The following is a 22587-nucleotide window of genomic DNA, read 5'->3' on the forward strand; positions in this document are numbered from 1 at the left end:
ACTTGTGTAAGGCAAATGGATGTGTGTGAAAATGTTGCTTTGGTCTGTCAGTTCTGGTGGTAAAGTTTAATTGAATCAAGAAACACCCAGATGAAGTAGTTTTCAGTGTAAGTAAGAAGAGGGCTCCTTTCAAAAATCCATTCAATGACATACTGAGTTTACTGAAAAGAAAATATGTTAAGAGTACATGGTGTGTGTATGTCTCAGTGCTTATAGGATCATTCACTTATGGCTCCATCGACCTCTATAAGACACGTTATACCGGTAAAGCCTGCAGCATCAGATTTTATAATGCTGCCTCAGCAAATATATGTAAAGTACAAATATACTAATATTTACTGAAGTAAACAGTACTTTCCACCTCTTTCAGTCGTGTTGAGCCCTGCAAACACATCTGCGCATGCTCAGTTTACCTGGGTCTTGTAGTTTCTTTGTCTCCATAAATTAGAGCCGTCAATATGACGTCACTGGCAGGCCGGATTAAAGATGGCGCCCTCTCCTGCGGTGAGGTGCTGTAAACGGGCTCTTAACTGGATACCTGTCCTCTTTATTAACCTGGTTGTGGGTTGGTCCTACTACGCGTATGTGGTGGAGCTTTGTGTTTGTAAGTACACGTCATTTTGTGTAGTTTTACTTTAATTTATCAGTCGAGGAGACGGATACGTGCTCGTCAGTTCTGCTGTTCTCAACTTTCAGTTGAAGTGAGATTGAAAATCAGCTCCAGGCTACAAACTGCATGCGTGTATTTTCCGCCCTATACTCGCTATTTACATTGATTGATTAATGACAACAAAAGATATAACGTTAACATCACCGGACATATATATATATATATATATGTGTGTGTGTATATATATTTTTTAATCTGAGGTTAAAAGTCAATGTCAGGTTATCAACGGTTACCTAATAACTTCAGTTTTAGAGTTGTACTTGTTTGTAGGAAGAGAAAAAGTAAAACTAATGAGGTGTTTTGCAGGTTAAATGCGATGTGAATGAGAGCACAAGGGAACTCTCTCGCTCTGAAGCTCTGAGCTCCAGTGCGTGTTACTGACATTGTGAATGGGTTCATACTCAGTAACTTTATTTTTATCATGGCTAATGTATTAAATTGCTGGCATGATTACATTAATATCTCTCCATGATTTTGATAGTTATCATTAATTGTGAATGTTATTTTATGAATTCTGAATACGTGTGTGTGTGTGCGCGCGCGTGTGTGCGTGCGTGTGGACAACTCAGATTATTGATTCAGATAAAACAAACTTGACTAGTAATCAAATCATGTTGTTTCTAACAATGAACGGATTCATTAGTCAGCAGATAGTTTTAATTTTTCCTTACATTTTATTGTCAGAATGTCTTATTTTGAACATAATGAGGATTCATCAGATGAATGGGTGAGGAGACTGGTAAGTTGCTGTCCCCTCACCCACAGATGGGTTTTTATGGTATGTGGCTGCCTGGAACCGATGATACCATTATCAGTATGTGGTGGTCAGGAGGGGGACGTCCCTGCTGCCTAAACAAAGCTCCCTCTCATGGGTGGACCACTGCTGGTCGTACCAGGCCGCCGCCACATGGTGCGGGAGAGGGGTGGTGTGAGGTGGAGGATTTGAACTTATTCATTCTTAGGCCATTGATTAGAAGGTGCTGATGTATTTTCTCTGCTCTCTTTGTGTGTCCCATGTAGATACAATCCCAAATAATGCAGAACGAAGTAAGTTGCCCACACTGTTCATTACCATTGGTGCTGTCACTCCTCTCTTACATGTATTGAATTACAGAGGTGATATCAGACTCTCTCTCTCTCTCTCTCTCTCTCTCCCCCCCCCCCCCCCCCAATCAGTCAGCTACCTGGTCATCTTCCACATTTCCCTCTTCATGTTCATATGGTCTTACTGGAAAACGATCTGGTCCAGACCATCTGAACCCTCAAAAGCGGTAAGACAGGAATGTGTGTTTTGGGGATGGCTGCCTGATGGTCTTTTTCTTTACTTTCTCAGACAGCTAAGGAGTTATTCACACGTTTGTGGTGCTCCACGTTGATCCACCTGATTTAAAAAAAAAAAAAAAAAAAAAAAAGCTGATTTTCCACTTTATTTCCTACATCTGATATCCAATCCAGTGATTGGACCCGTATCTTCCCGATACCTAGTAACTCATCAGCACAACTGCTTTCTGTCTGGGTTGCCATCTTTAAATGAACCTATTGAAAAATTCAGACTGTAAATTGTACATTCTGTACTGTATCTTTTCTGCTATTTTACTGCAACACACAGGAGTACTTCTAAATATAATAGTAGGAGTTGATAGATTGATAGAAAAGATGCAGACTTTGAATTGGAACTGTAATTGACAACATTTCCCGAGAAGACTGACTTAGAAAGACAACTATTGTCTCACAAATAAATGCTGCATGACGCGACAGTCCAAGTTGATCATGGGTTCTTGGTTCACCGTTGTTTGTCACTTGTTGCTCTGAGTCAGTCTCTTTTCGTGTCGTCAGTTTACTTTACCCAGAGTGGAGAAGGAACTGTATGAAAGAGAGGAGCGGGCTGAGATGCAGCAAGAGATTCTGAAGAAGGTGGCGAGGAATTTACCCGTTTATACACGCACAGCAGGAGGAGGTGAGGCTTTCCACCATGGCAGTGACATCAACAAATGACCTGACTGTCTTCTTCTTGGAGATAGAAGTGTTTGCTCTCTGATACAGATGATAAAATGCTGTTTACCTGCCAGTGCAGGCAGGGCTCATCTGTGTTTCCTGATTTGCATGTAACTGGAGGGCTCTTTAGACTGGAGCGCTTTATTGCTGCGGGACACACCGTCTCCTCCACTCATCAACCACTGAGATGTTGCGATCGTGGAACGGCATTCTCTAAAAGATTTGCATTTAATCTTTTTAAAATACAGACGTCATTCTCCTCCCCTTTTCTCTGAAACAGCCGTCCGATACTGTGAGCCCTGCCAGCTAATCAAGCCTGACCGCTGTCATCACTGCTCTACCTGTGAAATGTGAGTCTACACACACCTGAAAATAATTAGCTGTAATTTTGATCCTGGTTTCCACATAAGAGGAAACTCTAAATATGGTCACACTGTTTTTGACTTAGAACACGAAGAGTTAAGTATTCTGGCAATGGTTTTAATATTAGCTCCTTGTATCTTCATCTGCCGTGGTGTAAGTGCAGTGGATCGACTTGAATCCAGCTGATTAAATCTTATAAATAGGAAGAGAATGTTTACGTTTATTTTATCCTTCCAGGTGTGTGCTGAAAATGGACCATCACTGCCCCTGGTACCGTCATCTTTCCTCATTTAACTACAACGTTAAACATGGCTTTTATCTATTAGCAGTTTTACTGTTATGTTTATCTCCTTTTAATGATGTCAAAGTGCCTTTTATTGTCATTATAATGCAAACTATATATACTTTTGAAGGGGCTAAAGACAACCCAACCACACAACATTACAGTCCACATATACATTCAATAATAAATATCTAAAATCAGTAAGTTGCTAAAGGAAAAAGGACACAGTAAATCAATGGTGTGTGTGTGTGTGTGTGTGTGTGTGTGTTATTTGAGTCCATTTAGGGCAGGGTTCTCCAATTAGATTTCACCAAGGGCCAAATTCTGACCTGGGCACCAAGCCGAGGGCAACAGCACCCGTGGGGCACACGACGACAGGGAGGGGGGCGCCACCGCACCCCCACTCCAGTGACAGTGCAGATACCAACGTTGAATCTGCACTGAAAGTGCATTATAACATTATTATTAGTTGTGCCCTGGGATTCAGGAATACTGTTTGTGAGGGTCACACAAAGACAAATTGCACTCTGGAAACAAAAGTTGAGAACAAACCATTTACTCAAAATAAATATTTGGTTATTACAGTCTGCTTGGAAAGTTGCCAGGTTTACAATTTTTTTTTTTTCCCCCCCAAAAAATCCTTTTTGCTCGCAAGTTGGTGTGGGCCAGTCTGCGTCCTCTCGTGGGCCGCAAATGGCTCGCAGGCCGCCTATTGGGGAACCCTGATGTAGGGTGTGTATTTCTGTCAAGAAAAAGCTGTGATTGAATCTGGTGGTCTGGGTTTTGATAGGTCAGTGTCGCCCCCCAGAGGGCAGTAGGCTGAACAGATGGTGACCAGGATGAAACTTGTCCTTGATGATGGCCGAGGCTCTGCTGAGGTAGCGGGTGATAGCGATCTCTTCCAGGCAGTGAAGAGAACAGCTGATGCTGGTTCTTTGGGGTTTTTTTGGGGTGGGGGTGAGGGGGGGGGGGGCTTTTTTTTTTTTTTTTTTTTTTTTAAACCCTCTGCAGATCCTTCTTGTCATAGCTGAACAGCCAGCGCACCAGATGGTGATGCGGTACGCCAGGGCACCCTCAATGCAGGAACTGTAGCTTCTGGAAGGGCAGGCATTTTTGAGCCTTTTTCATAGCATCTGGCGTGTTGGCAGCCCAGGTGAGGTCAGAGATATGAGTCCCCATCTTTCCACTCCACACGACCATCACTGACGAATAGTGCCGGGGCATCAGTCCCTCGTTTCCTGGAATGAACGATGAGCTGAGTTTGACTTGTTAATTGTTGTTTTGTGAAGTGTCCCTGGTGTCTTTTCTTGCAGGGTGAATAACTGTGTTGGATTCTCAAACTACAAGTTCTTTGTCTTGTTCCTGGCGTACGCTTCACTCTACTGTGCTGTCATTTGCGCTACTGTCGTCCGGTATTTCATCAAATTCTGGACTGTAAGTAGAGAAACGTCAACCTGTTCTTGCTTGTGTATGCCTGGATGTATCTTCAAGCGTCATTGGGTTTTGAAAACCTAAGAGTGTTGTTTTGAGAAGGGGAAAACCACAGAGGGAATGCCGCAGGGATGATGTTTTTTTTTGCAGGCCAACCTAGAAGTTGGCATCACTTTTGCTTCCCTCTGCCAAATGCCTATGAAATTGTTACAATTTGTTTTTGATCGTTGCAGAACACAAGCTTTGTGGCAAAGAAATATTGTCAGACTTGTTAATCACCAATGCACTTGACTTTTACGCTACAAGTGCAATGCTAATGTTGTTCTGTGAACAAATTTTACTGCAGACACATGAATTAAACATCAGCAGTTAGCTTCATGCTTCTTTTTGGCATGATTTTTACAGTCAAGCAACAAAAACACACACAGTATTTGACAGCCACTCCGACTCTGTCCAGCTACTTGTTCGTGCTATTTGCTAATAAGTAGCTCAACTTAGGAGCCAGACTTGATAGCAAAAGCTTCAAAACAATATTTTTTTGACATTCTGTGAACTACAGATTTTATTTCGCACAAGTAGCCAAAAACCCTTTCAAATCAAAATGTCCAGTTGTCCAGTGAGAGGAGAGAACAGGATGTTCAACAGTGCTAACTTAGTTCCAGGTTTTCAGACTCTTTTCTGCTCCATTAACATTCTTGGGGTGGGGGGGGGGTCCCATTTTTACCACTAACCACACTAACACATGTTGTCTGAATGGCAGTTTTATGAACAACTGAAGCACATTAAAACATTGGTATGATAATGAGGCCGCTTGTTTGGTGAAGATGGGGATTGTCAAGTCAAACTGACCCACTTTTGTCTCCCCCCCCCCCCCCCCCCCCCACCTCTGTAGAAACAGCTGCCTGACACACACGCCAAATTCCACATCTTGTTTCTATTTTTCGTGGCGGCCTTGTTCTTCATCAGCATCCTGTCACTTCTCAGCTACCATCTGTGGCTTGTAGGAAAGAACAGGACCACTATAGGTAGCGAAAGATTATGCTACTTAAATTTTCACATCTTTAAAGTTACTGTTGATTTGTTGTTTGGGATTTGAACCTTTGTTTCCTATTTCAGAGGCTTTTAGAGCTCCCATCTTCTCAAATGGTCCTGACAAAAATGGGTTTTCTCTTGGCTGTAGCCGAAATGTAGTGGAAGTGTTTGGAGATCAGGCGAAGTACTGGCTGTTTCCAGTTTTCTCAAGGTAAAACTACTCTGACCCAAGAACCAGAAATGAAAGTGGGCCAGTAAGGTCCAGGAGGAGGGGGCAGCATTTGAAGATGTTGCTCTGCCCCATGATGGTTTTTGTCCTTACTAACATGAATTTCCCACACGATGTACAGATGTTTAGGCATTCTATGGTTTCAAACATAGCTGCTGTAAAGGAATGGAGACAGTCAGAAAATCTTGGCCAATGCTGTGGTTGTTTGTGATTTCTTCTCTTTTTTTTTTTCAGTCCAGGAGATGGACTCTCCTTTGTCACCAGACTGGTTCACATTGATCCTGAACAAGCAAACAGTGTCCTCCAGCAAAATGGCAAAATGTTGGTATTCTTTTTTCCTTCAAGGAAAAAAAAAAAGTTACCTGTTAAGTATGTTTGGTTTTCTGGCTGTGAAAGTCTAACGTGACTTTAAATGCAGCCCTGCAGATGAGGATACTGACCCTCGGAACAACATACAACACACAGTGGATGACAGCAAGGACAAAAGTGGTGTGTAGCTGCTGCTTCTTCTCCTCTTTTTGTTCCATATTTAAATGTCATTTTAATGGTATTTATGCTCAAAACACCATTGTACTCTGTCTTTTTGTTTCCTTTCAGTTGCAGACCAAGTAGTCTCAGTAACAGTGGAGCAATAGCAGGTACATGATAGACATGGTGCTTGGGATTTGTCTTCTTCTTCTTGTGCATATTTTTATGTTGTCCCTCGTTTCCTGCAGGTTGCAGGCATGTCAGTATGCAGTAGAGCTTGGGGGGGGGGGGGGGGGGGGGGGCATTCCATCATCACAGCTAAGTAAAGCCAGGCCCAGTCCAACATCTTCAGTTTGAGCACGCCTCTCAGGTAGAGAGGAAGCCCCGACGAGTCGATAGGCAAAAAGACGATGCAGTGATGATAAATGAAGATAAGGCAGGGGCGGTGTTCGCCTCACAGGCTGAGCAAACGCCACTGACTAACAGTGGTGACTGGCAAAAAATATTCACCCTTCAGTTGTTTCAGCAACCATGCCAAAACAATTTAACACAAAACGCTAGTGATCTGTGATTATTTTCAGCGCTCGGAGTTGCATTTGATACGTGGCATATAAAAGTTTTCATGAGTTGATTTTGGGACCAACGAAAGACCGACTGGATTGTGAACTCTTTATTCTTATTTCATGAGGATTGATGCGAGAGCAGAAATCCAGCCAACAGATTTGTCTTTAGGCTGTTAGTTTCTTTCCATCTGACATTGTTTTTGACTCATTAGCTTGTCAGTTAGCCTGGAGCGGCGCAGGCTAGTCCTGGGGCTTAAGTTACCATGGTTACTAAGCAGGGATTCATATCACCCACATTGATGGTACACTTGTTTAAGTAAGCCAAGTCTTTCCTTAACTGATGGAATACCCCTCTGGTCCACTATGCTGCCTTAAACCAGGATCCTCAGCACCTCTCCGGGAGCCGTCTTCTTCTATCCTCATTTAGAGTTTGACAGTACAGCTTCACTCCACGTTTACCACGTTTGTATCTGCATGGATGGATCGTGGTTCATCCTGCACCAATACTGTTATCAAGTCAACCAGCAGAGGCTGCGCTCCCGGACCCCAGCAGTCTGATCCAGACGCAATTCACAGGTTTTGTCTCGGCCAAAGACACTCAGATGACGTTGAATCATTGAGCCAATGACTGCTCCGACTAATATCCTACACTCCAATAAGAATCACCCTTTCTCAGTGTTAACCATCCATAATCCTCACTTATTCTAGTTTGTAGAGCAGCAAGAGCTACAGTTAATCGATTTATACGGAGAGACGCGATCACTCCAGATATTTAAGAGAAATTCTCACGCAGCAAAATAATTGCACGTGTGCAATATGTCGTAACGGGCTAGTCGGGTATCAGGTCTGATTTCGTTTACATCATTGAAGGGTCTTTGTTTACATTATTTAGTCTTTTATTTTTAATTTTTTTGCATTTCAATTTTTATATGATGGTAAGATATATATATACGGTTAATTAAAGCTTCGACTGTGAGGACCAAATCCAACTGCCACCTCATTCCAAATAATGACTATGCTGCACTCTAAACATGTATTTGTTTTTATAAATGACTTATGTTGGTTGATTTTCTTGTAATAGCTTATTTATTTGATATTTATGTAATTTAAGTCTATGAATGCGTTTCCTCCTCATTCATTTCATTTGATTTTATACTCGTGATGAATTATTGTATGTGTTTTAACGTCAGGGATTCCGTCTTGTCTTCTCGCCACTTCCTTCATTTCCCGCTAGTTCTCATGAAATGTATTTCAAAGTTGAAGAACAAAAGCAAAACCTCAAATAACTAAAGGACCTTCCATGTTCTGATCTTGAGTGAGGAGCAGATAAGCAGTGGTTATAAATGCTTATTGTTGAGGGTCATTATGTTTTATCCCTTTTTATTGGAAGTGATGTGTAACACTGTTTGCTTTGCCCTGTCGTTCTAATCGTGTGTAGCTGTCAATGATTTGACTGCGGTTCATGTGAACGCACTCACTCAGTGTCACCATAACTAAAACTTCTACAGTAAATGCATCCCTAGTTTTAATGGTGGGAATTTCATGTTAATTCATCCTCATTATACACATTTATTGTTCTGCAACAATAAATGCAAGAAACTAAAATGAATCATTGTGATTTGTAGCAGGAGCACTGTGGTTGCAAACGTATAATGGTAATTATTGCAATAAAGTTATTTATAGATTAATACCATGTTATTAGGTAGTAATGACTGCAGGTTGGCTGATATGGTAGATGAGATATTCATCAGAAACTGCCCCAACTGTCAGACTGTGTTAAAGACATGCAGTTTTTACTCATATTTTATCTGATATTTATTCAGAATCGGGTTTAATGGCAAAGTGTGCGCACAGATTCCGTATCGCTAAATATTTCAGCGCAATAAACACAACATTTCAAAGTCAAGAGGCTGCGCAAAGGGGGTCAAACATTTAAAACTATACATTTAGCCTGTACGTGAATTTAAAGAGGGAAAATTTGAATAATTTAAAAAGAAAATGAAAGGTGGCTGGACGAATGCAGTTGCGTGGAAAACAAAGTTTTTAAGGTAGACGAGGGATTCTTGACAAGTATGTGACAATCATTGTAGGATTTGTGTATTGAAGTGGGCGTTAATTTTTTTATAGTCTCTGAGTGTGAAAATGGGGTTAAATTCTAACTTTTTAAAGCACAGTATTGTATGGTGCTTTGCAGTGCTCATGTAATAAATACAATGAAATGGTATATAGCGTCTTTAAGAATAGAATAAAAATGTGAGGTTAGACCATCCAGTGTTCACGATGGTGGTAGACTGACCAAAACCTGTCCATGTCCAGTTCTACACAGACGTGAGACCAAAGTGAAACACTCCGCTGACACGGTTCAAGAAAGGTTTCACTCTTGATGACGGAATAACAAGATTAGCCTGCTGGCTGGTGAAGGTGAATGACCTCCGTGTCGTTTACCGTTCCAGGAAAATGCAACCAAGCATTACATATTTAACACACTGTATGTGGTAATACTTTTAATATTTGTACCCTGAAGATATCTGGAAAGGGGCCAAGCACAGTAAAAAAACACACACACAGAAACTCAGATAAAGTCAAATAGAATTGTGAATTATAGATAAATCAGATTCTATAGCCTGAGATTGAAGAACTCTCTATCTTTTTATATTTACTGGTATGCATCACACCCAATCAAAGTTCATTGTGACACACACACACACACACACACACAAGGGCTCACCCTTGTCATTAAAACTCAGGCCTCGCTGTCATTTTAACGACGACAACTATCTGTGAATGAGTGAGTGACAGTTACTTGCAGGGGGTTCTCATAAACTCTGAATGTGTCATCACTCCTTAAAACTTGCTTTAAGGGCAAAGCTCACTTGTAGAACTGGTCAACACGACACACACACACACACACACACACACACATACATAAACACACTCTCCGCAATGTCAAAGAGGGCACATTACTCCAGGAAGCCTTTTTAGCTCCAACCTGTTTCTCATGAGTATCCAACAGGAGAGAGATTTTTACATTTTCAAACTTTAGTCTATGAGTTAAGTTTTTGAAGAGGACCATCATTACAGCATGGAGGAAACCCTCAACAGCACCATCGATCCAGCATGTTTACAGGAGCCCCCGCTGGCTAGCGACGTGATAAAGCGTGAGTGACCCACATCACTATTACCAGCCAGCTCACTGATAATGTCTCCTTAACAACCAGGCAGAGCTAAGGATGCCTAGTCAGCTGTAATCTGAGTTTATTTGCCTCCAAAATACAAGAAAAAAGTATTTTATGATGTACATTCGTGATGTTACTTCAAGAAACAGACCCAAACCGTGAACTGGAATAATGTGATTGTTTTGTGTTTAAAACCAGAGCTGGATGTGTTTGGCGTCTTCCTGTACGCCATGCTGACCTTCATGTCCTGCATCTCCCTGCTGCTCTACCTGGAACAGTGCATTTACATGTACAGAAAACTGCCCTACCCCAAGAAGACCACGATCATGTGGATCAATGGAGCCGCACCAGTGAGCATCCAGGCCGGCTTATTGTAATTATGAAACATTTTAATGGGAGAAAAACAAAAAAGAAAAAGACAAATTACAACAGACGAGGTAGTGACAGACGGACTGCTGACAGGACCTCAGCTTCTTTTGGTGGTGCGATTACAATGATAATTGGGCTCAAAAAAAGAAAGAAACGGAAAGAACAGAAAAGGGAAATCCCCTTGCAAGTGCTTGAATTTTGAAAATCATTACACAGGCAGGTTAAGTAATAATGCACCTATAAGTTACTATAAGTACTTATAATAATTACATTTGTTTAATCTTTATTAATGTTTGCATCTTATTGTGAGCGCATTCTGAAAAGATATTGATTATTTGCTTATTTACATTCGAATGCTAAATGGCTGGCAAGCGGTGAAAAAAACCTCAACTTTACTGTTTTATTTATACCATCAAAAAGTCTTATATGTTGCATTCTAAAAGACACATTTATAGAATTACATTCACATTATTATATAATACTATCAATAAATCTCCATCATTAGACATTTGGGATTGTTACATCATTTTTCTGCTTTTTTACATTTTCATTGTTTTCTCAAACAGAATTTGTATCTGGAAGCTGGGGGAGTTTTCACATTGGTGTGTAACCCACAACATGAGGGAGATTTCGTGTGTTTTTTTGCGGTGTAGACGGTCTAAAATCCATCAGGAGGCAATCTGGATTTGTCAAAACCTAGATTAGAGCTGGGAGTCATCAGACAGCTGCAAACCATCTGAAAACAGTTGCCGCCTCCTCTGTTGCAGTCCCCTGCTGTCCCTCAACAGGCTTCCCTCCCAGCTCACCAGCAGACTGAGTGCACCGGCCTCCTGCAATTACCACTTAAGGCAGCAGAGGCCGCTGTAGATTCATCCAGGGATCAGACTCTCTCATATCATCACCTTCTTCAAATAATTGCCTAAGTCTAATTTTGTTGTTGTTGTTGTTGTTGCCTAAAACAACTTCTCTTGATGTTTTGTCTCCAGTTATTTGTGTTTTCTGAAAAACTAGAAAAAAAATTCACCCATCCATTTTCTACTGCTTATCCTGTTAAGGGTTGCGGGGGGTGGGGGAGGGGGCCTATCCCAGCAGCCTTCAGGTGAGAGGTGGGGTTCACTCTGGACAGGTCACCAGTCCATCACAGGGCCAACACATAGAGACAGACAACCATTCACACTCACAGTCACACCTACGGTCAATTTAGAGTATCAATCAGCCTCGTCCCCTCTTGATGTCTTTGGACTGTGGGAGGAAGCTGGAGTACCAGAGAGAACCCACACAGGGACAGGGAGAACATGGAGACTCCACACAGGAAGATCCCGTGTCCGAGCAGGGGATCCAACCCTGAACCTTCTTGATGTGAGGCGACAGTGCTGACCACTGCACCACCGTGCCGCACTCTTGAAAAAAAATGACTATTGTTTTTCAGAGGGCGACAAGATTATAATCAGTCATATCATTTTAAACAGTTATATAATCATCTGTTCTTGTTCTACTGTAATTTTCAGTTATCAGATGTGACTCATGCTCATGTCTCTTTCACTCTTCCAGGTTATAGCCACCATGTCTTGTTTTGGGATGTGGATCCCCAGAGCTGTTATGTTCACAGACATGACATCCAACTGGTACGCGTTCTCTCATCAACACCCGCGCCTGGTGCTGCTTGTAGTTGCTCTAGCGTCAGCCACACAAGCCATAGTCTAATACAGTGTCTGATCTTTCCAAAAAAGCTGAAATGTAATCATTCGAATGTTTGTAATACCAGGAAATCTAGACCAAGGCGTTCTTTTTTAATGTCATCTGTTTCATTTTAGTTTAGAATTAACAAGCCCCCACCCCAACCCCCACCACACACTCACATGTAAGACGATCACAGTAAAGGCAAGCCTTCAGTGTAAAAAGAGTCAAAACAATGACAACTTAAAGCTAAACAGCACTGTATAGATTAACCACTAAATGAATCATTACACACACACACACACACACACGCACAGATCAAAGGTATCGCCATACCTCCAACCAGCACGTGTTTTTCATCTCATATACAAACACAACGAATGTTTCTAGATTTTTCCTGCCACCCCAGACCCTCTAAGCTATTCTATTTTTCCTGATAGTATCATTTTGTGCTGCACGTAACGTGAAGCTCAGTCACATTCCATCAGTGGGGGTTATAGTAGACATTTATGATAGACGAATTACTGAACTACTCAATGCAACATTTGCTTCCTTGCTGAAAAAGCTTCAGTATAAAAGTGAAAAAGAAGCTGGGTCCGAGTCTGAGTGTTGCGTCATATTTGCTAAACAGGTCTAAGTCACTTGTCTCCCCCTAGTTATTTTGCAGTGGTGGTTTACAAAGTCTTGGTTCTGCTGATTGAAGAGTTGGGGGGCAGCAGTGCTTTCCTACAGAGGTTTTCTGGTCAAACCTTCAAGATCTCCACTGGACCCTGCTGCTGCTGCTGCCTCTGCTTGCCCCGCGTGCCCATGTCACGGTATTTACTGCACTTGCTCGTAAACTGAGGTTTAATGCAGCCCGATGTGATTCACTCTTGCTCTCACGATACTCTTTTCTCTTCTTCTCTGGTGCATCATGGGTGTACCCTCCTCCTCCAGGCGGATGTTATTCCTGCTGAAGTTGGGTGCTCTTCAGTACGCCATCCTGAAGACGGTGCTTTCTGTTCTCTCCGTCATATTGTGGACCAACGGCTACTTTGATCTCGCTGATGTACGTTTTGAAATGATACGCATTTTGGTTGCACATTAAATGGAATAAACTGACATTTAATTATGTGTTTCTCTTTTTAGCTGGAGATAACAGGAACAGCCATCTGGATTAATCCATTCATCGGCGTTCTCACCATCACCTCCCTGTGGCCTGTAGCCATCGTCTTCATGAACACCAACAGCTTGTTGCGCAGCCTCAATATTGTACTGAAATACGCCTTGTACCAAGTGAGCGCTCACTCCTCACTCATCAGCTATCCAACAGCTTAGCAGGGTATCAGCAGCATTTTGCATTTGCTTGACAGAGAAGATGCATTGGCTTTGGCAACGTAATATGTTTTGTGTGGTATTTTAAATGAAATCTAGTAGATTTCTCTCTTTTTTTTTTAGTGTGGACTCACTCACGAGAGCTGGTCACTCTTTTAATTACTCTCCAGACATTTTGTCTGCCTCAGTGCAGGTCACAGACTGTTTGTTTCAGGTTGTCCCTCCCTCTGTTCCATTCTTTATCAATGCAATATGTCATAAACACCATGAGGGAATTTATTCAATTTTGCCCCGAATGTCCGCTGGAGCTTGAGGGCAAACTCAAAAGATTTTTGATTAAAGGTCAAAGGTCGAGGTCACCTCACACAGACGCAATATCTCAGGACTGCCTTGAGGAAATCTCTTCAAATACAATAAAAACATCCACAAGGATGAATTCAGAACAAAATGTTAGTCAAGCACACAGACGCTCTTCTAGTTTTGTTTTTGCGTTTGTGGTTGACTCACTAATAGTGTTTACAGATGTCACACAGTGCACAGCGTGTTTCTAATATCCTCTTTGTCTCTTTAGCTAATACTTGTACTGAGCCAGCTGCAGACATCAATCATCAACATCCTGGCTCTGGATGGAACGATTGCCTGCGCCCCTCCCTTCTCATCTCAGGCTCGTGGATCGAGTAAGAAACATCTTTTAAAGTCTGGATTGTCTGCTAAAGTGGGGCATGACATAATGCATCCTCTCTCTCTCTCTCTCTCTCTCTCTCTCTCTCTCTGTCTCTCTCTCTCTCTCTATCTCTCTCGTTCTGTCCTGCAGTGCTCAGTCAGCAGATGATGATCATGGAGATGTTCATCATTACCCTGGTCACTCGTTTTTTGTACCGTCGTACATATGACACGCTTCCCTCTGAGGCACATGACAACCAGCAGAACGTTCACTTGCAGGCTGCTCTCGTGGAACATGATGTCTGAAAGAGTGTATATGAAAATGACGGGTGGTTTAATTTAGGACATCATCAAATAGCCAGACCTGTTGAAGCGTACGATAAACTGCTTATTAACGGAACACCTCATTCTGTCACGGACAGTAAATGCGAGGGGAATCAAATGATGACTAAGGCGACTCTCCACACAAACGTTCTCCTCCTCGTAATTCCTCCTTCAGAATCACCGTCAGTTCTTCTTGGCCAGCCGATTTTTCATTGACAAGAGGAAAAGGGTCAGTTCACCGAAATTAACATGTTAGGTCGAAGAGATAATGAGCTGCAGTAGACTGCAGTAGGTGGGTTATCTGGAGGTAAGTGGGACATTTGACAGTGTAAGTGATTCTGCAGGTTTCACTGAAAAATGATTAACTTAAGGCTGTTGAGATTAGTAGACTAGATAATACAGTGTCCACGGAGGTCTAACATCGTACCAAAGAGACACATTAAAACAGGGTAAAAGGTAAAAAAATGATCCTTTAAAAGTCCTTCGCTCTGGATTTTGCATATTTGTGTAGAAAGGCAAGTTTTATACTTCCGTTTGACAAAAAAGTACCACACTTATTTATTTGTGTGTGAAATGTGTGTATGACAGCAACCCAATGTCCTTATGTGTGGCTTTTATCAATCCGGTGCGTCTTTATTTATAAAAAAGAAGGTGGGAAACACTTGATTATGTATGCACTGTTTGTATGGATACACACCTAAAGAACTGAGCACTGGACAGAGCCGAGAACCAATCAGTCTCCTCTTCAGCCAATGATGCATCCCTGTGATGCAAACTAATATTTGTGCAAGAGTTTTAAGAACTTAATCTGAAATCTTTGTCCTCCACTGAGACGCTTACCCTTAAAGCTCCAACTGCTTCACAAACACAACCTCAAAACAGCCAGATTTGTTGTGGGATTGCTGACCCACTTACACAGACGGGAGCCCTGAATACGTGTGGAGGAGGCTGCTGCAGACTCTGTCTACAGTTTGAAGCCATCTGGGAGCAAATTGGTTCACACATTGTTTTCTCACTGACCACAAGAGGGCGTTTGTGTTCCATCTAAGTACCAAACTCATAAATCTTAGATGATGAAACAACTAGCTCAATCTCCTGGACTCACATTTCTAATTTATAAAACTAGTTAACATCTAGTATGAGCATATCGAAGGAACAGAAGAAATGAAATAAAAGTTTGGTACTCATTGTTTGACATTTATATGCAAATAAGGGTTAAATGAGTGCTCGCTTTAAAAGAAGTCGTTAAATCTAAATAATTTTAATACTAATTCAAAACAGAATACTACTACATATGATTTTGAATTAATAACTGATAACTAACCAATAAGATGCTCAAGTACCGCACTTAAGACCAAAGATACGGACAAATATAGTCAATAATCTGTTGATAAATGATCTACTTGAAGATAATGTGACTAACCAGGATCTAGAAGTGCAAGAAAACAAACGATGTCTCGAGCAATCACCTGACATCCTTGCATTTCTCTTTAAATGCTGAAACAGATTAACACTGAATACACTGATATTGATCACAACAGACAACAGCAGTTACCACTCTGCCATATTTTATAGTTTTAGTCCCCCTCTTCCCCCTGTTACCATAGACTGCTTTGTTCATGATAATGAAATCTCTTCATTCATCTTCTGTTATGCAATCTTTCTGAATGGCTTGATTGTCTTCTGGTCAGATGCTCTTAAGATGAGCGAAAGGTCAAAGTCTCCATCAAGATCGATCCCTTTTTATTTAGTCATTAGGGGAAAACTTCAAATTGATTCACCGCAAGAAGCATTAGTTTTGCGGGTTTTTTGCATGTCTTTGGAGGGGAAAATGCAACATATTATTCATAAGCTAATTATACCTCAAACTAAGGAGTTTAAGTGTTTAAGTCTTGACTCCTATGACTAATTATAGAATTGCAGCCTTTGAAATCATCTTTTTACAGCTGTAGACACGTAGAAGACAACTTTATTTAGAATAAAAGCAAATTTGTTGCATCCAGAGATTATTAAACTGAATACAGAAGGAAATTTCACTAATCTGGATGAGATATTTATATAAATCCAGATCAATCTGATTTTTTTTGCCCTATTAATGGAGCATTTGTCTTTGCTGTTTATGTAAACAGAGTCATCAGACAGACACAGAGAGAGAGAGAGAGAGAGAGAGAGAGAGAGAGAGAGAGAGAGAGAGAGAGAGAGAGAGAGAGAGAGAGAGAGAGAGAGGGAGAGAAAGCTGTGTTCTGGGTGGGTTGATGACAGCCCCTGGCTCTGCATTGCTGACGAAAGCTGCTTAGCTCCTCAGTTGCTATGGCAACCAGGGAGAACAGCCAGACCAAAAAAAAAATGAGGCAAAGGGGAGGGGCTTTCAAGGGAGAAATAGAGGAGAAAAGGGTTGGATGGGAAAGAGAGAGACAGAGGGAGGGATGCAGACAGACGATAAGGAAACACACCGAGAGGGACATTCTACAGAGGGAGACAAAGATAAGGTGTGGATATAAGTGTTCCATCTGCTGGCTGGGGAATAATAAGAGCAGCAAGCGACGAGAGGATACGGAGAGAAGATGGATGTACAAACGGAGAACACGGACCCCCCGCCTTGTGAATCCCAACCAAGTGGAAAAATCAGAAAAGGATTCAAGCTGTTTGGCAAACGCAAGCCAGGTAACATCTTTTCTATTCGGAGCAAAGGGGATGGCAACAACAAGTCACCTGTTATCAAGAGCAAAACCACCGATGGATTACCAGAGACTGATGCTCCAGATCTGGAGCACGAGCCCGACAGGGGACAGGAGGTGAGTCAAGGAGAGCATGAGCAAGCAGAGGAGGAGCCGCTTGGTGAAGATGGCGTTCTGGCTGCTGCCCGCCACTCCATTTCTTCAGTCAGCTCAGCCAAGTCCCTCAGCTTCCTTTCATTACTGAGGGGTGGCCGGAGAGGAGGGGCCGACCGCCGAGTCCACACCGTGTCCCAACCAGTGGCTCGCCAACGTCGTGGGCTTAAGGGGCTGTTTGGCAATGTTAAATTCCTCTCAAAAGAGAAGGAGGAAAAGGAAGAATCTCCTCCAAGTCCACTTCTCATGTCATCTCGTGCCAACAGCGTGGAAATCATCAAAGAGGACCTCACCCTCACCCCCAAAGCCCACCCTCGCTCTCTCGACAGCCCACAGAGAGAGAGATATGAGCCCGTCAACAGCTTAACCTCACAGGAGAGCTCAGACATGTTGCCGGCAGAGATGATAACTCCCCAGGTGACAGCGGAGGATGTGAGTAGAGCTAATGATCGTGTACCATCTTCACCCTCCACTGAACCTCCTATGATACCCGGAGAGACCAGCCTGAGCACCTTGCTGGCAGATATCTCCTCTCTCCTGACCTTTGACTCAATCTCGGGGGGTGGAGACATTATGGCTGATGTTGAGGCTGAGTGGGGAAAAGCCAGCTGTGCTATCAGTCCTGTTGGGACTGAAGTCACTGCATCGTCTGTCTTCTCTAAACCCACCATCACCTCCCCGCTGACTTCAACCTGTGTCAGCACGGGTAAACCTTCAGTAGCTGCTCCCACAACAGCCTCCATCCAGTCCTTCACTTCTACAACAAAGACGACTTCAACTTTCTCTTCGGTTGCCAAGCCCAGTAACATCATCACTACTCTGACCAAAACTTCTGCTTTGACAACGCCCTCAGTTAAATCAAGCTCAGACTCAACTCCAGCGTTCGAGCCGTCTGCCACCATTACCACGAAAGCAACACCCACAGCCACAGCTACAAAACCTCTCACTATCCCTGTAACATCATCAAGCCTCTCAGCTCCGGTAACATCCTCCCTTTCCACAACAACTACATCTACATCCGCTTTCAAATCCACCACTACGACAGGTCCTCCAGCCAGTGTGGTCAAGTTGCCCTTGATTAGTTCAACTATTACATCTACAGCTAGCAAATTGGCTTCTGAGATTGCGGTGCCTCCTCAAATTATCGCCTCAGTAAGTAAACCCAGCCCTGTAGCTACCCCTCCTCTTGATTCCCGAAGCCCACCCACCGCTGCTTCTTATACCAAACCTCCACCTGCTAAATTAGACTCAGCTAGCATTTTGCAAACAGCTTCTTCCAGCAAACCTTCTCAAAAGTCAGCAGAAGAATCGAAAGCTCCAGTAGCAGTATCACCTCCCAGTACTGTTCCAAGCCAACCCCCATCTGCTGCCCCACTTTTACCCTCAACGATAAAGATCATAACTCCAACCCCGGCCTCAGTATCTACAACCATTTCCAAATCTACACCCTCGTGTAACCTGATGGACTTAAATAAGACCCTTCCCACCCATGCAAAAGCTGCAGATCCTTCCCAGAGCGAGACTGCCAGAACTAAAACCAAACCGAGCCCAACATTGGCTCCAACTCTCCCTCCAACTCCCTTAGAGATTGTCCCTCCCACAGCCAAACCTGCTCTAGCATCTTTAGACAAGATGCCCCCTGCCCCTACAACCATTCCAGCCCCCAGCACTCATGCTATTGTTTCTACAGCATCCCCAACATCTCCTGTCCCAGTTCTAGTCACTCAACCCAAAATCCCACCAGGCACTACTCAGATCCATGCTTCTCTATCTAGAGATGACACAGCTCCTGCTCAGATCCAAGTGTCTACATCTAAGGACCCTCCTGCCCTTGCAAATATATCTAAAGACCCTCTTTCTAAATTTCCAGTTTCTGTACCTAAAGACCCTCCTGCCCCTGAATCAATCCCTGTGTCCATTTCTAAGGACCCTCTTGCTAAATTCCCAGTTCCTGTACCTAAAGACACTTCTGGTCCTGCATCTGTCCCAGTCTCCACAGCTAAGGACCCTCCTGCTAAATTCCCAGTTCCTATACCTAAAGACACTTCTGGTCCTGCATCTGTCCCAGTCTCCATAGCTAAGGACCCTCCTGCTAAATTCCCAGTTCCTATACCTAAAGACACTTCTGGTCCTGCATCTGTCCCAGTCTCCATAGCTAAGGACCCTCCTGCTAAATTCCCAGTTCCTATACCTAAAGCATCTGTCCCAGTCTCCATAGCTAAGGACCCTCCTGCTAAATTCCCAGTTCCTGTACTTAAAGACCCTCAAGCCCTTCAATCCATCCCAGTATCCGGTTCAAAGGACACCCCTGCAAAATCCCCATTTCCTGAACTTAAAGACCCTCCTGCTCCTGCATCTGTCCCAGTCTCCATATCAAAAGACCCTCTTGCTAAAATCACAGTTTCTGTACTTAAAGACCCTCCTGCCCCTGCATCCATCCCAGTGACCATTTCTAAGGACCCTCCAGCTAAATTTCCAGTTTCTGTACCTAAAGACCCTCCTGCCCCTGAATCCATCTCAGTGTCCATTTCTAAGGACCCTTCAGCTAAATTTCCAGTTTCTGCACCTAAAGACCCTCCTGCCCCTGCATCCATCCAAGTGTCCATTTCTAAGGACCCTCCTGCTAAATTCCCAGTTTCTGTGCCTAAAGACCCTCCTGCTCCTTTATCCATCCCACTTCCTGTTCCTAAAGACCCTCCTGCTCCTTTATCCATCCCACTTCCTGTTCCTAAAGACCCTCCTGCTCCTGCATCTGTCCCAGTTTCTGTACCTAAAGAGCCTCCTGCTCCTACATCTATTCCAGTCTCCATATCTAAAGAAACTTCCACTAATTTACCAGTTTCTGTGCCCACAGACTCTCCTGCCCCTGTTCACATTCCAGTTGCTGTATCTTGCGGCCCTCCTGTCCCAGTTCAGCTCCCTGTGTCTCAATCTAGAGCAGCCCCTGCCCCCTGCCCTGTCATTTCTCCCGCTCCTACCCCTGCAGCTGTGCCAAGTGAAGCAGCTCCAGCCTCTGCTAAGAAGAGAGGAAGTGGGCAAGCATCAATGGATGGGCAACTGTCTAGTCCAAGTAGCATAGATGCCCGGGAGGCCCAGACACTTCCCCCCAAAGCAGAGGAACTGCATAATGAGTCACGAACAAGCCTCCAGGGCCACTCCAAAGAAAAGAGGACACCACAAGTAAAGGCACCAGGACTCAGCAAAATCCCTGTAGTAGGAGGAAGTAGAACAGGAAAGCTCCCAGTCCGGGACAGCCAACATGGCGATGATGAAGCGGCCAGGGACCCTCCTACTCCTGTGTTTGAAGAAGAGAGGCCCCATTCCATCTCACATGATACAAGGAATAAAGATAAAATTAGTAATGTTGAGGCCACTGCTCCCACCTCAAAACACAGCCAGGAGGAGAGTCAGCAGCCGCATCAGTCCAAGGTCCTCACTAGTTTACCCCGTGACTCAAAGATCCCTGTGAAGCATGGCACGCAGTTACACACTGCCTCCCAAATCCCTCAAGCTAAAGAAACTCCTCGCACCAAGATACCTGTATCAAAGGTTCCTGTTCGCAGAGTCGCAAATAAAGCTGCTGGAGCAAGCGCCCAGACAAGAAAATAAAATACGGACTCGTATCAACAACAAAGACTACGGCTTTGACTGCAACTTTTATTTTTCCAATACTCGATCACCCTTTTTCAACTCATACTTGTATACAGTAATTTTTGGCTTGTCTCTCTGGCATCTCTTGACTTCAAAACACCACAAACGACAGATTTGAGAAAGCTGACAGCACAAAACATCTCCACAGGGAGCCAAAGCAATAAGCCTGGCTCTTTGGTGCTGAGCCAACTGGACATGCTCTCAGGAAAGGTTCAGGGTCACACCTGGACACACAGCAGCATCGGTAACTAACGATAAGCAAGATAAAACTGGGAACACAGTCTCTCATACACACACACACACACACACACACACACACACACACACACACACACACACACATAACATGGGAGAGTGCCTTTTTAAGGGTGCTTTTCCTACAGACTCTCAGAATTTTACTGTCTTTTCTACAGTACTTTTAACTTTTGTTACACCCACTTTTTGTAGAAACCGTCAGAACTTCTTGTCTTTCTTTTCAGCGATTCTCTTTGATAATAACTATAGCCCTTTTACCTTTTGTTTATGTCAGGAGAACAACAGCAGGAGCGCTATAAATAAACGCACCAACCAAATTTACATTCCACTCTTAATCTCTGGATGTATGTAGCAGAAAAATGTGCCATTAATTTTTTTACACGTCTGTGTCCGCCTGCTCATATGTAACACGATCAGATTTCACTGTGAACGAGGGGAGAGACTGCTGTTTCGGAGGCAGAGAGGAAACAATTGCTTCAAGTGAAATGGACAGTGGACAGCAGCCATTATGAGTGGACAGACAGGATGCAGAGATCCAGCTCATACACTGGCACATCCTTATTCTCACCCTAGCTGTACTCAGATGAGGACACTATCTCTGTTTATAGTCTCATCTATGTTGTTCTGGTTCCTATTTAATCAATAAAATGATATGAATACTTAGCAAGATGACATGGATCATTTTTTTGTTTTTGTGTTCTGTATTGTGGTGAAGAAATTAGCTATAAAAGAGGATTTACTGGCTTAATGGTAAGCAGAGATAAACAGTAAAAAGTCAAGTTAATTTTTAAATGGAACTAAATGCTAAAGGTTAAGAGTCAAGGAGAAGAAAATGACAAATATTCTAACAGACACGTCCCCGCAGTGGCTCACCATCTTACTACAACATGGATGTGATGTGTCCTTGATTCCAACATCATCTACACTACAAGCTCACTGACCTGAATTGGGAGCGCATGAATGTCAGAACCTGGCCAATCCGCTTCAAGGGAAAACGCTTATCACGCATACCTCATTATCAGGAAAGGGGGTTTGGGAATGTGTGTCATTGCTATTCTTAGTGCAAAAAGCATCTGATGCATCTGCTAAATAGAATGGATTGTTCATGTCGACGTTTAGTTTGATGTCTGCAGAAAAGAGCAGAATACATACATTGTTGCACAAAGGCAGAAAGTTTTACACTTCGACAAAACATCTCGAATGGCAAGTGATTAAAGGTGGGACGCTGATCTGAAAATTCTGGTATAAGGAATAACAGCAAGGCATTGCAGGGGTGTTTACTTTAGTGCTTAA

The 22587-nt window shown here is 43.1% G+C and overlaps 3 protein-coding genes across 5 annotated transcripts; all 3 read left to right on the top strand.

Moving 5' to 3' along the window:
- Positions 1 to 462: 462 nt before the first annotated feature.
- LOC147248887 (palmitoyltransferase ZDHHC20-A-like) lies at positions 463 to 8674 on the top strand. Of its 3 annotated transcripts, none has more exons than XM_086226551.1 (13): positions 463 to 604; positions 1691 to 1717; positions 1847 to 1941; positions 2507 to 2627; positions 2946 to 3015; positions 3266 to 3298; positions 4625 to 4745; positions 5635 to 5767; positions 5859 to 5985; positions 6238 to 6324; positions 6422 to 6492; positions 6601 to 6641; positions 7415 to 8673. In XM_086226551.1, exons 1-12 carry the CDS (start codon positions 487 to 489, stop codon positions 6636 to 6638), a joined length of 1041 nt encoding a protein of 346 aa, XP_086082677.1. In that variant the 5' UTR covers positions 463 to 486; the 3' UTR covers positions 6639 to 6641; positions 7415 to 8673. The 3 variants fall into 3 exon arrangements, with proteins under 3 accessions (XP_086082677.1, XP_086082679.1, XP_086082680.1); XM_086226553.1 differs by lacking the exon at positions 7415 to 8673 and adding an exon at positions 6720 to 6766; XM_086226554.1 differs by lacking the exon at positions 463 to 604 and adding an exon at positions 1365 to 1409 and having other exon boundaries at positions 7415 to 8674.
- Positions 8675 to 9848: 1174 nt separating this feature from the next.
- Positions 9849 to 15387, top strand: LOC147248888 (organic solute transporter subunit alpha-like). Its single transcript, XM_086226555.1, has 8 exons — positions 9849 to 10192; positions 10409 to 10560; positions 12131 to 12204; positions 12913 to 13071; positions 13193 to 13304; positions 13385 to 13531; positions 14142 to 14247; positions 14385 to 15387. Exons 1-8 carry the CDS (start codon positions 10117 to 10119, stop codon positions 14537 to 14539), a joined length of 981 nt encoding a protein of 326 aa, XP_086082681.1. The 5' UTR covers positions 9849 to 10116; the 3' UTR covers positions 14540 to 15387.
- Positions 15388 to 16789: 1402 nt separating this feature from the next.
- Positions 16790 to 21953, top strand: LOC147248889 (uncharacterized). The gene has a single exon (XM_086227297.1). It carries the CDS (start codon positions 17122 to 17124, stop codon positions 20995 to 20997), a length of 3876 nt encoding a protein of 1291 aa, XP_086083423.1. The 5' UTR covers positions 16790 to 17121; the 3' UTR covers positions 20998 to 21953.
- The last annotated feature ends 634 nt before the right edge of the window (positions 21954 to 22587 follow it).

Source organism: Aulostomus chinensis, chromosome 15 (assembly GCF_037954235.1).
Source record: "Aulostomus chinensis isolate RoL2024-O1b breed Wild chromosome 15, RoL_Achi_v1.0, whole genome shotgun sequence".
NCBI lineage: Eukaryota > Metazoa > Chordata > Actinopteri > Syngnathiformes > Aulostomidae > Aulostomus > Aulostomus chinensis.